This window comes from Peromyscus eremicus, chromosome 4, assembly GCF_949786415.1.
Source record: "Peromyscus eremicus chromosome 4, PerEre_H2_v1, whole genome shotgun sequence".
Lineage (NCBI taxonomy): Eukaryota > Metazoa > Chordata > Mammalia > Rodentia > Cricetidae > Peromyscus > Peromyscus eremicus.
Window position 1 is genome coordinate 131249017 of NC_081419.1, and position 17374 is coordinate 131266390.

At 48.5% G+C, this 17374-nt stretch overlaps 1 protein-coding gene and 1 long non-coding RNA gene across 3 annotated transcripts in view; one reads left to right on the forward strand and one right to left on the reverse strand.

Moving 5' to 3' along the window:
* The window catches only part of Ctnnbl1 (catenin beta like 1), a 169866-nt gene that overhangs the window by 131542 nt on the left and 20950 nt on the right, over positions 1-17374 (forward strand). For both annotated transcript variants that reach the window (XM_059261815.1, XM_059261816.1), the window contains exon 12: positions 16114-16211. In XM_059261815.1, the coding sequence (XP_059117798.1) occupies positions 16114-16211 (98 nt within the window). The remainder of the gene's footprint in view (positions 1-16113; positions 16212-17374) is intronic.
* On the reverse strand, positions 11915-16413 carry LOC131909898 (uncharacterized). Its single transcript, XR_009378951.1, has 3 exons — positions 16319-16413; positions 15872-16051; positions 11915-14238 (listed from the first exon to the last, which is right to left on the reverse strand). It is a non-coding gene; the product is annotated as an uncharacterized LOC131909898 (long non-coding RNA).

Here is a 17374-nt window from a genome sequence, read left to right on the forward strand (position 1 = left end):
CATTCAGCAACATGTCTGTCCTCCACCTGCCAGAGTCCGTAACACCTCCAGTCATCACAGACAAACACAGCAAAATTGCCAAGTATCCCCCTCTGTGGGCTTCTCCCCCTCACCCCCCACTTTAAGAACTACCCACACAGAAAGGGAATGAAAGGAATGGGTGGATTGTTCTATAATCTGGGAAACTGAGTCCTAAAGGAAACATACTCTTCTGATTATGATTGTGCCTGTTGGTATACTGGAGAATAAAGTCTGTCTTCTGTTCCCTGTGCCATATCCCACCATGCCCACTCAGAGCTACCGGGGTGAGTGTACAGGCTTCCTAGAAGTGGACAGAAGTCTTGTACTCCCTGTGGGTGTGACTCACTGAACAGGACAACCCCTTGGCCAGCTTAGGGGAACCAGCAGCGGGGTTTGTTGTCCAGATCTGCTCCCATGCACTCATCTGCCAAGCTGGTCAGCATGCCCTTCACCAGTTACTTAAGCTGGTGCTGGCTGGGGAAGTCTCTCCAGGGAATGCATCTTGGATTCCAGAGCAGTCCAAGGAGCATTTGTTTCACAGAAATTACTTTGAAGTCCATTTTTGCCAAAAGCCGTCTGTTTTGTATGAAACAAAGGGACACTAATGATTCGTTGTATTGTTTTCTTCAAAATGGGCTGTTTAATTCCTACAGTTCAGCTCACTAACTAGTACCTAGAAAGTTGGATACTAGGAAACTTAATTCCCTGGAATGGCAGATTTGGAGACGTGAGGAAAAACTGGCCTTTAAAGTCAGATCCACCGATGTTCAGCTTGCCCTGGCTCTGCCGTCTTGGTAAGGCACAGAGCCTTTCTGAGCCTCATTGTATAGGAAGAATAATTGGCACAAAAGTGCCTACAGATACGAAGAGGTGGAGGGAGCACAGAACACTTTCTTGGTCGTGTAAGGCCTGGATTCTACCCCAAGCAGAGAGAGAGACAGAGAGACAGAGAGACAGAGAGACAGAGACAGACACCCACTGGAGAAGGCAGGAATCCCCACCCCCACCCCACCCCCAGGTCATTCTTTTTTTTTTTTTCCGTTTTTTTGTTGTTTTGTTTTGTTTTTGGTGTTTTTGTTTTGGTTTTTTTGGCAGGGTCTCACTGTGTAGCCCCTACCTAGCCTGGGACTCAACCAGGCTGACCTTGGACTCACACACCCAGCTTCCCTCTGGTTCTTTATTATACACTTATGAGATGGTTAGTCTGGTACATGGAAGAAAGCTTTGACGTTAAGCATGTGTGCTGGTAACGGCATGGAACCACCCTCACACACAGTATGGTTTAGGATTCACTGAGTCCTTTCTTCCTGAGGAGGGATCCAACACCAGTTGGAGTGTGATCCCAAAGCATTTTCACAGCAGAGTTGATTGCATGTTTCTCCAGACAGTTTCCTGTGTGATGATCAAAGAACACAAAGAGTTGTGTTCCAGCGGGCAGTGGTGGCGCGCGCCTTTAATCCAGCACTGGGAAGGCAGAGGCAGGCGGGTCTCTGTGAGTTTGAGCTCAGCCTGGTCTACAGAGTGAGTTCTAGGACAGCTAGGACTGTTACACAGAGAAACCCTGCTGTCTTGACAAATTTAAAAGAACTGTATTCCAGCAGCACTGAAATGCTTCTGTCCTCTCGCTATGAAACTCCTCCGGCCTCCCGCCATACCACATCAAGCTTCAAGCAAATGAACATGAGCTGCCTTGTGTCTGAACAGAGTTTTCTGGTTTCTGGGGCAATTGGCAGATCCCTGAAGCTCAACAGTTGGCAAGGCTAGTGTTAGAGGAACAGACCAGGCTGTTGAGGGCTGAGGTGGAGCCTCCGAATAAGGTGAGAGTGGTAGGAGTGACTTCAATTCATTCCCAAAGGCCTTGACCGCCGCTCTTGTATTCCCCTGCCTCCACCCTCCCCCACTCCCCCACCCCTGCGCACGTGCGCACACGTATGTACGAACGCACTTCTTTCCAAAGCAGGTGTGAGGGGGTGGTTCAGGAGTATGGAAACAGCTCCGTGTCTTGAGGCTGTGATGGTCAGCATCAGGCACCCCCCCCCCATATTTGGAACGTATAGGTAGGGAAGAGCAGATCTGTTGACAGAGTGTGGGAGTATGCCGATATCTGTGACTGGCCTCTGGCTATGAGTCGAGGCCAAGCATGGTATGCCAAGCAGGTATACTCTGCTTCACCAGCCCTGTAGAGCTGTTTGACAATGCATTGAGCTGGCCATCGAGGACACTTTACAAAAGAAAAATGTCACAGTACAAATATCCTAGCCGTTTGTCTCATTTTAGGATCTAAAGATGTTTTTATGTGCTTCATTGCAAAGGAGCGACAGTAACTAGATAATACACTTCCCAACCCCTGAAAGAGCTCATAGGCCGCAGCGTGCTTTCATTTAGATTAAGTACTCTGAAAGTGAAAGGCAGAGAACTGAGCTGACATCTGGCTGATGCAGGACTGTCCTCATCAGAGGCCTCACCCAAGCCTCCATGTGGCCATAGGAACTATGTCTGTCTGTCTGTCTATACCACAGTACTGACACATATGGGCATCTGCTATAAAATGAGGGTATTGAACTCTAGGCAAAAGCTTCTTGGTCCTTCCTGCCAGGGTCTGTAGCCTGTATATAGTCATGGGAAGTGTCCTGAGGAGAAAGAGTCTGCCTTTTCATCAGCAGTGGACCTGCTCCTGAGGCTTCCCCTGTTGGGATGTGGGGCTGCTTCTGAGAACAGGTGTGGCTGTGTGTACATCCCTTTGCTTAGGGCCACCCTCAGGATGCTCATGACCTCTCTTTTGCTTTGGGAGTCCTAGGAAAGAACTTAGGGATAAGGATGTCAGTTAGAAGATGCAGGACTACTGCTGGGAACTAGAATCACAAACACTAACAGAAAGAGTGCAGAGATATGTATGTTTCTCCAGGTAAGACAAGCCCGGAGGCCAGCTGGCCCATTCTGACGGCTTCCTGGTGTCCTGCCACTCTTATCTTGCGGCCAGCAGTGTTTGTCGTCTCTCAGTGTGCCCCAAGCACCTATAAAAGGGCCTGACTACTCTTTCAAGCTTGCTTTATGGTCCCAGATGGCTACTCGTGCCCTGGTTACAACTCCTATATTCCAAAGAGCAGGGAAGAAAGAGGGGGAAGGCAGAAGGGGACACGTTCCTTCTTAAAGGTCCCAAACGCTGGCCAAGCCTAAACCACTGTTGTAAAGTTAGTCATGTGGTCCTGTAGGGTTGTTTGGTTTGTTTTTATGCTGGTCAAAACATCTCTCTGATTGAAATGGGCTTGAGTACTAAGAGATCCGAGGTGGATCAGTGTGTGGGCACTGACAGTTTCAGCCCTTCTGCTGGCTGTCCTGGCTTCCTGTGGCAGTTTGGCCAAGCCTGCGCTGGGTTTCCCAAGTCAAGTGGTGCTAGAGCCATTGTCATAAGGTCGCACTGCTGCTGCTGAGACAGAGCACGTTGCAGGAGCCAGAGAAAACTGCAGGTGAAGAGTCCCCGCTTTCCAGCACATCATGGTGTACACATGGCAGGCCTTGCATGCAGCTCCTCCATCCCTCCTTAAGTCTGGACCATCCTGCTCCAGGAACATTTCTCCGAGGGAGCCTTGGGCCTATGAGAAGCCGTGCACTCAGCACTTCCTCCCTGGACTCGGGGAGCCAGACAGTGCAGCACACAGAAGCATTTCCCTACATTCCAGGTTACAGTTTTATCAAGATAGCTCTTGAATCCTTCTTTACTCCACGTGCTGCTGGGCTTTTGAAGGGAATCCCAGGGGAACAGCAGTGACGGGAGTCGCCCAGCAGTGCCTGCATCTGCTCTGCACCCATGGGTGCTCCATGTTTGTGGAGTCTCATCACAACCCAGAAGTGAGAATATTCAGCTAATTTTAGTTATGTTTCAGGTAAAATGGGCTTCAGTGGGAAAGAGAGTCACAGCTTCAGATAACACATATGAAAACTCCTTTTCGGAAAATCACCTTTGGAAGTCTCTTCATTTGTATCCCAGGTTCACGCCGCTCTCAGTTTTCTTGCCTCCTTCTCAGCATTTTCTTTAGAAAAATTTCAAACAGAAAAGGTGAAAGAAAGGTGAGGCGGATCCTGCAGTACCTGCCACCGGGGATGCAGTTAGCGCTCTGCTCTGTTTCCTTGTGGCTCTGCTTTACCAGTTCCCTTCTTGCATCCGTCTGATTTATTTTTGATACAGAAAGTAAGTTGCAGACAACAGCATACGTTACACTCCAGCGTGTTTATCATTAACCTCACGTTGTTATTGCTTAGTTACGATTGAGATGCACAGATCCTGAGAGGCTCGTGTGATGAATTTGGCCATGTGCACTGTCAAGATATCAAACATTCTAGTATCCCAGAAAATTCACTCTCCCTAACAGACCCTTTGTCCCCACCCCCACAGAGGTAACCACAGTGTTACCTAGCTCCTCAGTTGGGGCTCAACACAGCGCCTTCTTGTCTGGGTAAGGCGTTCACTCTGTGTGCCCTTTGTGAGATTTGTTCATAGTTAAGGTGAGCGTCAGGGGCCTCTCTTTTGTTGCCAAGTGGAATTCTGTTATGTGGATGAACTTTTCTATTCTTCCTGTTAATAGGCTGTTTCAGAATTGGACCATGGGGAACAGAGCTGTCAGGAACATTTGTGTCCAAGTCTCTGTGGTCATGTGTTTCATGACCTCTTGCTGGGTCAGTTATTAGTCTGCATCTTTTTGATAGCTACAATCTCAAGCTATCTATGTCATTCTCATCCCATGGTCAAGGATAAGGTTCCCAAGCTGTAGGATGGAAAAAAAGACCTGGAGAGAGTTTTCCTTCAGGTGTGGACTAGAAGTCTATTCTTCTAGCTCCATCCTTCTCCCTCCCTAAGAAAGAAGGCAGGGCCTGAGACTCTTTCTGGAAGGCCATTGACTGTTTCAGATTTTGCTTAGGATCATCAGAGTGCAGTGAATTGTGTTTGTTGCCTGTGTTTCTGTAAGTTGCGCATCTGACCTGGCTTCTCCTCATGTGCATCCCTGCCTGCCCCTTTTCCAGGATGACCTTTCTGGAACACAGAGCTGAGAGTGCTGCCTTTTCCTGCTGTCTGCCCAGTGTCCCATGGGTCACAGTCCAGATTCTACTCAAAGGTGCAGGGTTCTTGCATCTCCTATACTTAACTGTTTGCTCCACATCCATCCCTTGCCCAACCCCGTGAGTGACCTGCCCCCACGTCTCTGTGCCCAGCCTCTTGTGCATGTCCTTACCCCTGTGCCACTGATACATTGCTGTGAAGTTGCAGGATTTTGTTTGTCCTGACCCTCTCGGAGAGTCAGCTCCTCTTCTCAGTCCCTTCTCGGGGATTCAGTTATTCCGTGTGTGTGTGTGTGTGTGTGTGTGTGTGTGTGTGTGTGTGTGTGTGTGTAGCAGGCTCTTACCATGAGTCTTGTTATGACATTGATTCAGCATAAGTTAATCGATGCAGAACTAGGGACAGACAGGACTGAAACTCACCCGGCCTTTCAGGAGCTTACTCCTGTCCCAGAGGACCTGCAGGTTAGGCTGACGAGGGCTCTGATGGACAGCAGGGTGTGAGAGCACTCCCACACATCTTCTCTGATACTCCACTTGGAAAGCTTCCTCAAGTGGAAGTAGCCCATGGTTCCTATTTGCCTCACTAGTGGGGCTGGGTGCTCTTTTAATGTTTAAGGGGGTTGAGTTTGACTGTAGAACTGACTAGGTCACTTCCTAGCTGTAATTCCTTGTCTGGAAATGGGGAGATTGGTCAAAGTGACCTGTAGAATGTTGTGAGAGTGAAATGGCATGAGACATGCAGTGTGCACACAGGTGCATGGTAGGTTTGCATGTGTGTTACCATTTTAAGGACCCACATATGCCTGCCAGGTATTGAATATTCAGGAAACGTTTGGGAAGAATAGGAATATACGTATTTTATGTGTGTTAAAGAGGCTATATATAGATGCTCGCACAGATCCATCTGTCTCTGGAAGAGTGATCTGACTGGCATCAGTATTCAGCTGAAGGGGCTTGAGCACACACGTGTAAGTCTGTATGGCTTGCCACATCCCTGACTAGGCAGATGTCCATTATCCTGCAATGTAAGAAGAGAACAAAAATAATAGTAAAGGCGGAAGAGTGTAACACTGTGGCTTGATTTGACAGGGCCTCCTGCTACTTCAGCTGCCGGTGCTGGCCGTGCAGCAGCTTAATCTGTATTCCAGCACACTACTGCTGAGGCTGGGATCGATCTAATTAGGGTATTTTGAACATCCTGTTTGCATCTAGAATCTTACCAGAAACCAGGATGTCTGTCCATCTGGATAGCTGAAGGGAGGTGGGCAGTGGGTTTGGTACTAAAACTGGATGGCTGTAATTTTAGAGTATGAACACAGCACTGTGTTTGGTTTCCTTAAAACAAAGGCGCCGGCGGCGGCGGCGGCCTTGGGTGTTGAGTGGAAACAAAGGCAGTGCTGCAGCATGGCCTTGAATTTGAAAGTAGCCCCTCGCCATCTGACCAGAGTGTGGGCCTGATGTGTGAAATAGGGGAATGGCTTCCAGCCTGTTAGAACCCTGGCTGACCCTTGTGTGTCTGTCTTTAGCCAGCTCTTTGGGCTGGTGGAAGGCAGGCGGAGGTGCTGAGGCTGCATGGCCAGCCAAGCCTGCCTAGATGGATGATGGCTCAGCAGGTAAAGGCACTTGCTGCCAACCTGAGTTTGATCCCCGGGACGCACATGGTGGAAGGAGAGAGCCAACTCCTCCTACACATGCGCATGTGCACGCGCCTTCAGGGCGCCTTCAGGACACAGGTAGTTTTGTATGCGTAGTCCCGCATTAGGTTGGTTACTGCCCTGCACCTGCCTTCTCAGGCTCCCCTCCTCCCTCTAGCCCCCGCTCACTCACCACACGGATCTCTCCCTTCCTGTTTAGGTCCTTGGCTTCAGTTGGCTTGTTGGACACCTTCACTCCTGTCATCCTCCTGCCTGCACCTGGCTTCGCTGCAGCCCTTGGCAAGATTTGCTCCATTGCTTTCTGCCTGTGTTCTGCCTACTCTCACTTTAATTGTGATTGTACCTAATTTTGTTTTTCTTTTCCTTTTCAATTAATTTATTTTTATTTTATGTGCTTTGCTTGCATGTATGTCTGTGTAAGGGTGTCAGATCTTGGAGTTAGAGACAGTTGTGAGCTGCCATGTGGGTGCTGGGAATTGAACTCAGGTCCTGTGTAAGAGCAGCCAGTGCTCTTTCACCGCTGAGCAATCTCTCCAGCCCCCTATTTTGTTTTTCAATGGCTTTATCAAAGACATATTGTATCTTGGGGTGGAGTAGGGCTTGGTGTTTTGGTATATATAGATTCTGGGTATGGGTGTCACATTGTTACCAATATGCCCAGTGCCCATTGGTTGCCATCATTTCTGTAGTGTGGCATGTCATTCAGAGGCATCTGGAGGGCAGGATCAGTGTATATCACCTCTGTCCCCAGACACTACCTTGTGCGTGGTGGAATCCTTGTGCCTGTAGCCAGCTCTGTTGCCGGAGCCTCCTCTTCCTATCTGGTGAGTGTAGGCCTGCCCTGCCATTCACACTGAAACTTACCAGATTCTAGCAGCACTGTCCTGGGGTCTGGAGGCACAGGAGTATGAGGACATTGAATTTAGGAACCGCTGTGTACCTCATCAGCACCACCACCCCCACTTCCTCATCTCCCTCCTCTGATTGTGGGAGACTTGTTACTATGAGGAATAGCCCACTCATCACTGACTTCAGGAGTGTGCCTAGGTCTGTGCTTTGGAAACTAGATGTGCCTGTAAAACTCAGACTCCTGGCTTCTGTCAACCTACCAACGTTACCTCAAATGACAATGGGCTCAAGCTGTCCGTTTGCCGTAGAACACATCCGACCCTGCTCTCTCCCAGGCATCAGAAGAGATCTTCTCCTCCAATCCTAACTCTAACCTTCTCCTCTTCTTACCCTCTCGCTCCTGCCCCAGCTGAACTAAGGGCTCCTCCTCATGTCCCCTGTGTCCCCTGCATGCCACTTAATGACATTCTCTGCTGTTACTCCCCAGCCTTGTTCATAGTACAGCAAGCTGCCCCAGAGCCAACTCCTTCATCTCCGTGGTGCCTGGCACAAGAAAGGTGTCAGAATGTTTTATGCCCTATCATTGACCTGAAGTTGTACAACTCAAGAGCGAGAAGCTATTTTTTTATAGTTCTTCAAATTAGGTATTCTCTTTTCCATAAATGGTTGTTATGGCTAAATATGCTCATTTTTATTGAAAGGTTAGCCTGTCTCTGCTTAGATGTGCTGTGTCCTTCAGCCCCTATAAACAGCTACTGCCTGCCTCAGGGATGTCTGCGGGTCTCCAGATTTGTGTATTATTTGGCTTTGTAGACACTCACACCCAGCACTTTATTTTCATTTGTTGTAGGATTAAAGGACAAGAGTGAAGTTGGCCTTGCTCCATTTTAGTGTTAGGAAGATATTTTCTCACCAGGACCTAGGCAGGCAAACACACTGCAGGGATCATGGGACCAGAACAGTGTTCAGGGAGAGAGCCGAGCTCTCGGAGGGTGCACAGGTGAGAGAATCCACAATGCTGTTTGTGGTGTGGCACATCTCAGATTGCCATCTGGAGTGGGCACTGTGTACACATTTCCCTTGAGACATCAGCTTTAGTATGTGGGTGCATCAGCCTCATTTTACAAACAAGAAAACCGAGGCAGATAAAGCACCATTCTGAGGTGTAATAGCTAGGGAATGCCGAGGACAGGATTTGAACCCAAGTCTTAACGATCCTCAAACAGCACATAAAACTGATGAATTCACTTGTCCTCATCTGGAGCTTACCCCAGGAATGAGTTCTCAGTGCTGTGTCTTCTTTGCAAAGCAATGTACACTAGAAACCTACCTGAAGTGACTCCTGCCACTTGTGCTGTTCATAAACGACCTGGTTGGGGTAAGAAGCAAGGATTCTTAACTAAGGGACCATCGCTAAGAGATGGGAACACTCAGGATGTCCATGCAGAAGTATTCCTCAGATTCTCCAATGTACTGATTGGGGGGGGGTTGTAGATTTTAGATTCCTGTGCCCCTTTCCAAATGTGCTTTTTACCTGAGGCAAGTTATACCCTCCCCTAGGCCGTCGTTTCTATATGCAGAACCCCAAAGGAGGTGGACTAGAGATCTCTAGCTCCTCCAGCTCTGAAAAATCCTACAACTCTAACTGCCCTCTGCATAGATACCGTTTAGTTCATTGCTAATCACCCTGGAGAGGCCCTGAGGAGAGTAAAGCTGGGGGAAGGGTGGACCAGAGCCACCCCTCCAGGCAGTTTCAGTAATTAGTATAGGAGGCAGCCAGTTGTCTAACTGTTGAGCAGGGTGCCCAGCAGGCAGGGAGTTACACAGGCACAGTGTCAGTGCTGGCTTTGACATTCCACCAGGATGCCAGGATGCCCACCTCTCTCGCTAGTGAATTGAAAACTAGATTTATCTGGCCTTCCCCTTTGTGGATTCCAGGTGTAGGATGTGGGATGTATAGATGTGGTGTGGTGTGGTGTGTGGCACATGTATGTGGTGTGTATATGTGCACAGTGTGTGTGCATGGTAGAGGAATATGGCAGGTATGTCTGTGTGGTTTTTCCTCTACAGCGGAGCTACCACATCTGCACGTCCACATTGACAGCTCCATAGCCATCCTTCACCTCCATTTTATCCTGTCGAAATGACAGAGCAGCTGAGCGGTGCTGGCCAGCAGATAAACCTGTTATCTCCTCTGCTCTCTGTGCCAGCAGCTCTCCCCATCTCCTTGGTGTATGAAAAATTGACACCACCTTGGGCTGAAATCTGTTCTTAGGGAAGCTACATTTATTAGTAGCTAATGAAACCTGTGTACTAAAACTTGGGGTGGCTGGAGCGTTTCCCTGTGACATATGACAGGCAGAGCTTACAGAGGTAGAAGGAGCATGGAGCTTCGGGTTTGCTTGGCTTAAAGCCCTATCAATCAGGCAGATGACAGCTTGCTCAGTGTACTGTGCCGATGGTCAAGGTTTCTCCTGCCTAGACGGAGCGAGCTGTGGGCATGCATGCTAAGAGGGTTTGGTGCCAGAAATGATCCTCTCAGAGACCACATTTCCCTCCTTGAAACGTACTGCTCCAGATGCCCTCTCCAGCCACCAGGAACCCCTGCCCTCTTGGTAAGGTATATAAAGAACACTCCCTTGGAACTTTCTCCTCCACCAGAATCCTCAGGATTCTAAGGGAAAATGACTGCAGTGTGAATTGAAGTTCTGGTTCGGTATTTGTGGGACAGTGTAAAACCCAAAGTCTCTTCTTAATTTAGACTCCGAAAGAAATTGCTTCTGGAAAGACTAATTCAGTAAAAGCGGGAAGGCGGGCTGTTATCCATGTCTTCCTCCATATGGCCTTTTGCTTCATGTTAGCCTCATTAAAACTGTGGGCTTTTGTAAGTCCACATTTACATGGTGCCTGTCTTATGGGCACAGTGAGCCCCTGTGGGGCCTCTTCTCAGGCTGGTTTTCTTTCTGGTCCCCTCTCTTCCTTCTTTAACAGCCAGAGGATTGGTTTTTGTTTATGGGAAACATAGCAGCTAGGAAAAGCTTGCAGTTTGGAGTCAGATAACATGGATTCTATTTTTTCGAGCGTGGGATCGCAAATTAACCTCTCTGAGCCTTCAATTCCAGATTAATAAGGCTAAGATAAAAATGGTGAGCTTGGCTGTAAGGTATGTAGACAAAGTAGTGTGCTGTCATACGTGCATGATAAATGATGACGAGGTACTGTACCTACTTTCAAATAGGACTGGAGAGAAGGGTCCTAGGAGCCAAACCCATGGCCTCATGCATGTTACATAAGCATTCTGCCAACTGAGCTGTGCATCTAGCCTTCAAATAGGCATCTGAAGCAGCTTTAGAGCCAAACAGTAGGCTGGTGCTAAATTTGATTTTGAATAATAACTTCCACAAGGCAGATGGCAAACTAAGGAAAATATTTGAAACATACACAAAGAAGGTAGTTTCCTTAACTTACAAGGATCCCTTAGAAATCAAAATTAAGAAAACTGTAAGTTCACAGGAGAAGCAATACAAGCATTAGTAAACATAGCTTGGTGAGTAAGTCATGTGTTACCATGACTATGGTAAAAGAAGCCCTGGTAGCTGATGAAGCATTATCTCAGTGTGTCTAGGAGGGTATTTCTGGAACAGATTAGCATTTGAATCAGATAGCTGAGTAAAGATCATCCTCACAGTGTGGGTAGACATCACCCCCATCTATTGAGAACCCCAAATATAGTAAGAAGGAGGAGGGGCCAGACAGCCCTCAGACATGGTTCTCAGCTCTCCAAAGACTGGGGCTAAATAGTATGTTTGGCCTGAGCCTCAGGCCTTTGGGCTTGCAATGGAACTGTTCCTCTCACTTTCCCAGGTCTTCAGCTTGCAGGTGCGTCTCCACAGGCACCCAAGCCAACCCCTCACGACAGATCTCCATATTGTAGGGTATCCTGTGGTACCCTGTGTCTGGGGACCCAGTTCATACACGTAGGAAAAGAATGTGGAAGAAGCACATGCTAATCAAGGGGAGAGGCCGGTTCTACCTGCCCCAGTGTTGCCGTTTCTCTTGGGTGGTTCGCTGTGAGGAAGGGTGTAGGGAGACGCATACTTAACTACCCGTGTGTCTACTGAAGCAGTACATACTTAGCGTATTCCTTTGGAAAGACAATCTCTTTTAGAAATTTTTATTTATTTGTGGGGGAGGGGGGCACATGTGCCAAAGCCAGCACACATGTGGAGGTCAGGACAACTTTGTGAATCAGTTCTGTCTTCCCACCTTTATGTGGGTTCCAGAGATTGAACTCGACTCCCCAGGCTTGCATGGCTAGTGTTGTCTCTACCATCTCTCTGGCCCAAATGACGTTTAGCATTTTATATGTGATTTTCATGAGTCACATATCCCATTATTAAGAATATACTATATGGAAAAATGTGCCAGAACATGTGAGTATCATTACCCTTAATAATGGGGGGCGGGAATCTCAAACTGGAAGCTACCAAAAATACACAGGAATGGCTCACTCGTTAAATTCAGTGGCATTCTTGATAGCCATTTAAAAAAGGAAGTCTGTGCTGATAAGCACAGTTATGTTTGGGGATATATATGTGTATAATATAAATTTTCTTGAGAATGCGCACAAGGTACTTTGTAGTTTTTTTTTTTCCCTTGGTAGGGCAAGATAGTGGGAAGAGAATGGGAAAAGAAAAATATTAGTAGAGACACTCATAAATATTAAGTACATTTATGCCTTGTGTAGTTTCATTTTTACCACATGCATCCATTGCTTTCTGTTGGGACCAGCAATAAAGCAAAAAGGAAGCTGCTTCCTTTGGGTATCATGAATTCATCCTTCAGCTTCCTAATAGCCAAGACAGAGGGAGCATTTGGTAAGGGGAAAAAACAAATTCGTCAGGAAAGAGACATGTTCCTAGGGTTAGTCTGTAGAAGGAATGTAGCTGCTGAGATCACATCATTAAACCTCAGTGTGATCCTGTCTCTGCGGCCAGCTCTAAAGTCACTAGTGGCCGTGGTTGATCACTTTTCCCACAGCTGGTCCCTTCCCCCACATGCACATGACACTCCATCCAGTGGCCTTTATACATTTGGTCCCCTGGCTTAGAGTGTTCTTTCTTCCTCTCTACATGGCTACCAGGATTTAGGATTTTCAATTGTGTTTCTTCAGTGGGAAGCATTAGGCAGATGTCCTCTGCTCCCAAGTGTCCCATACCTACCAAGTTACTGAACCTGTCACATGGCACTATAATAGTTGATTTGTGCTCTAGCCTTAAGGAGCTCCTTCAGGTTAGGGTGCTGTGTTGTTTGGAGCCCTAGCGCTCCCTCCTTGCACTGCAGAGCTAAGTGGTGAATGGTGTGTCTGTCATCTGAAGTTAGGACCATACATACCCTTGCACCACGTGGGGATGAGCTGCTTTGCTCTGGGCCTGGGTTTTTCCATCCATGCAGAGAGAGGGTTGTCTCAGACATTGTATGAGAGAGAACTGGCTGATGTTGTTCTCCTTCTGTGGTTGTCAGATGCCTTAAATGTACACACAGAGGTTGTTCCCAGCTGCTGTGCTAAGGAATTTCAAAGTTTCAGAGCTGAGTATGTGAGATTCTCTGCATTCCTTATGGCCTGTCTCACACCTGTTCACCAACTGAAGGGATCAGAGCCCTAGCTGCTCCTTCAGCCTTGAATAGCAGAATCCTGGGTGTCCCATTCTCCACCTTCTGGTCGTTTCTTCTTGGCTCACCCAGAGGCCTTGCTTTTCCTGACTGTACCTTCAAAGCTGTCCCTGCTTATGCCGCTGCCCTCTCCAGAGCAGAGCCTTCTGGTTCTTCTGGTCAGCATGCAAGGCAGCATTCCTCTGAACCTGGGCTGGATGCTTTACCCAGAGGTATAAAGGTATTAAAAAGGCATCCAGAAGTCAGTAATGGTCTGGGGCCCATCACCAGCTCTGGCTGTTCATACAGAGAGCCTGCTTCCTTCCCGTTCATCCACCAGGGTTTCCCGAAACACCTGCTGTAGATGCCAGACTGGAATGGAGGTGGGGATGAGGGGTAAGCAGTGACCAAAGCAGATTGAAGTCCTTGCCTTCAGGCAACGTACATTCTAATTGAAGGGAGATGCTGACCCAAATCAGTAAACAAGCAACACTTGATGTAGAGAGAAGGAAGGCTTAATGAGACTCTAGAACTGCCTGTGTTGGAGCTTTGCATTTTCAAAGAGTGGACAAGGGAGTCTACTGGTGAAGGCTGGGGCCCCCTAAATCTAACGAGAGTAAGCACCAGGGTGACTGATAGGGAGCATTTCTGGCAGAGGCCTTGAGGCAGGAGCACCCGGCATCAGAGTCAGCAGTCAGGCGAAGGTCAGGAGCCATTGCTGAAGGAACGTCCTTGTGCTCTGTGAAGACTATGCCCAGGGGCAAGGATGGAAGCAAGGAGCCTTCTTGCCGGCAGGCTGTGGCATGTTGTGGGCGGGGATGATGGTGTTTCAGATTAGAGTCAGGAGACAGTGATGATGGTGAAGAGCTGGAGTCACATCAGAAGGGAGAACTTGCATGGTGTCTTCATGAAGGATCTGCTGTGGGGCTTGAGCACCTGGTCACCTTGAAGTGAATGGAGCAGGCTGGAGAGGGAGGGTAAGCTCTTGCTGTTAAGCTGAACAGACCTGTTGGATAAGTATGTGGGAGAAGCCGTAGACAGTGGACATTCAAAGGACAGATCTGGCTACAGGTTCAAGTTTGTGAGACTCAGCGTGTAAAGACATGGGACCTAAGACAGGCTGAACACAGCCCTGCAGATATCTGAGAACAAAGGAGTCTGGCTTTAGGTTGGGGACATGAGGAGGAGTAAGTCAAGAAGGACACACCCAAGCACAGGATGTCACAGTCAGATGTGGGATGCTTCCCTGTGGCTCTTTGAAGTTCACAGTCACAGAACTCAGAACTCTGGGTAGCACCTACATGTGAAGGTACTCTTCAGTTGTCAGACATCTATCATCTATGCTGAGCCATTTTTTTCATTTTTTTAAATTATTTTATCTTATTTGTGTGGGTGTTTTGCCTCCATGTATATCTGTGTGCCATGTATCTACCTGGTGCCTGCAGAAGCCGGAAAAGGATGTCAGATATCCTAAACTGGAATTACAGACATTTGTGAGCTACCGTGTTAGTGCTGAGCATCGAACCCAGGTCCTCTGGAAGAGCAGCCAGTGCCCTTAACCACTGACTCATCCCTCCAAACTGCCCCCCCCCCTTTTAGTGTGTATATGTACATGTCTACATGAGTGGATGCCAAGTTTGTGTGGATGCCTGGTGAGGCCACAAGAAGGTGCTGGATTCCATGGAGCTGGAGTTACAGACAGTTGATTGTTAGCCACCCAATTTGACTGGGAACCGAACCCTGGTCTTCTGAAAGAGCAGTGAGCACTCTTAATCTCTGAGCCGTCTCCCTAGCAGCAGCAATTTATTTCAAAATAAACTTTGTCATTTCCTTATGAGTAGGTATCTGTGACCTCCTATTCAAGGTCATTATTAAAGAATTTTAAAATCTCTGTGTGTGTGTGTGTGTGTGTGTGTGTGTGTGTGTGTGTGTGCGCGCGCGCGTGCGCGCGCGCGTGCGCTCACATGTAGAACTGGAAGACAGCCTTGGGTGTCAGTCCTCACATTCTACTTTGTTTGAGACAGGGTCTCTTGTTTGCTGTGTATATGCCAGGCGGCCCTCCCGGGAGCCTCGGGATTCTCTTGTCCCTTCCTCCTACGTCACTGTGGAAGCTCCGGGGTTCCAGACTTGCACTACCATGCCTGGCTTTTATGTGGATTCTGGGGACATGAGGTCAGGTCCTTATGCTTGCACAGCCATCCTTTACCCACTGAGCCATCTCTCAGGAAATCTTTGTAATGTTAAAGGAAAAACTGTCTTCAGAACTGAAGCCTGTGTCATCCTCTGCGTGCGTCCTCTGCACGGGTGGCACAGCGGTTCCTGAGCGAAGCCACTGGGCCGAGAGCTAAGGAGGCTGGCACAGTGTGCGTGCCTACCTTCCAGCCCCTTCAACATCAAGTGGGCTTAGCTCAGCAGAGTTTGGGCGCTATCACACTTGGTATTTCATTCCAGGGCAGTTGCCAAGGAAAGTTACAAGGCAATTTGAGAAGTGACAGAACATTTCTTATTCATCATTCACTCATGTCCTGGCTGGTGTTCGTATTCTGTTCACGGGGCATTTCTGTAAGTGGGGGATTAGTCTGAGGTTCTGTTGTGGACAATACAAGTCAATTAATTCCAGGCAAGATAGAAATTCTCACCTCCCTTTGGTCTCCTTGCTCACTCTGTCCTTGAGAATGTCATCCCTTCTGACTGTATATTTGTGTGGCGTGCCCAGATCAGTTCAGTTTTCTGATGACACCAGTGAGGTTCTTGTCTTATTAATCAATAGTCTCAGTCAGTGACGCCTCCTTTCTCCTCCTCTGACAGACCAGACTGGCCTGAAGAGGTAATAATTACTGCTGTGATCTCAGCGTGTTCTCTTCTCTCCTTCCCACCCCAGAGCATGTCTGTTCGATCCTGGCTTCCCTCCTACGAAACCTGAGAGGGCAGCAGCGAACCCGGCTTCTGAATAAATTTACCGAGAACGACAGCGAGAAGGTGGGTACCTGTGACCGCGAGGACAAGGCAGGACCAGAGTGATGGGGAGACAACAGCTCCCTGCTGAGGGGTGCTGCCGCCAGTGTTTCCACCCTAAACTAAAGTACCTTCGCCAGCATCGCTCTTGTGTGCAGATGAACCTTCCCCTGGGAACACAGGACCTCCTGGGGTGGCAGCGGTGGACACTTGGGGGTTTCCAGACCTGGTGAGAGGAGATTATAAGAGAGTTTCAGTTAGGGTGTGGTGGGGGGCACAGCACAGCCAGGTGATTGAGAACACGCTCTGTAGTCAGAGGCCTATAGCTAAAGCTATTTTTGCTACTTTCAAGATATGTGGGCTGCAGACATGGCTCAGGGGATAAAAGCACTTGGCATGCAAGCACAGAGACCAGAGTTTAGATACCCGGAGCCCATGTAAAGCTGGACAGGTGTGGCAGCCACTGTGATCCCAGCACTCAGAAGGGCAAGCTGGCTGAGTCAGCCGTAACTAGGTTAACTGGGGTCGAGAGGCTTTGCTCCAGTAAGCAAAGTGGAGAGCAAGCCAGGAAGACACCTGCCTCCACCTCAGACCTCCACATGCACACACGTGTGCAAGAAAGAAATGGTGTGTGCCACTCGGAGCCTCTCTTGCCCCAGCTTTAAACTGGAGACATTAGTGCTCCTCCGGGAGACTCAGTGGCGGGCTGTGGGTGGGGGAGTAGATGAGCTCTCTCCGTGGTGGTGAAGAGAGAAAGGTCTTGATAAGGAAATGCTGAGCAGCCTAGGGGGGGTGATCACTCATGAGATTGGATAGCGTTTCAGGTGTCATCTCACATCTCAAACCAAAAGAAGTGAACAGTAAGAGTAACCTCCATGGAGTGACTGCTGTGGAGTGGGGAACAGGAGCCGCCTTCACTGTGCTATGCGGAAAGTCATATCCTGGGGTCCGAGCCACCCAGTTTTCAGTAGGGACCTGAAGGTCGGATTTGCAGGCATCATGGGAATTGCCCAAGATCACTAATGCTACCAGAGCTGGGGCTTGAACCCAGGCTGCTGAGTACAGAAGCCTGTGTATCTGTCCACACTGTGTATAATAGGCAGTTCTAGAGGAGTAGAAGGAAGACTCAGAGTCCCCTTTTTAACACATGATCATTACATTCCTGCTTGTACCCAAGGTAGGGCTGG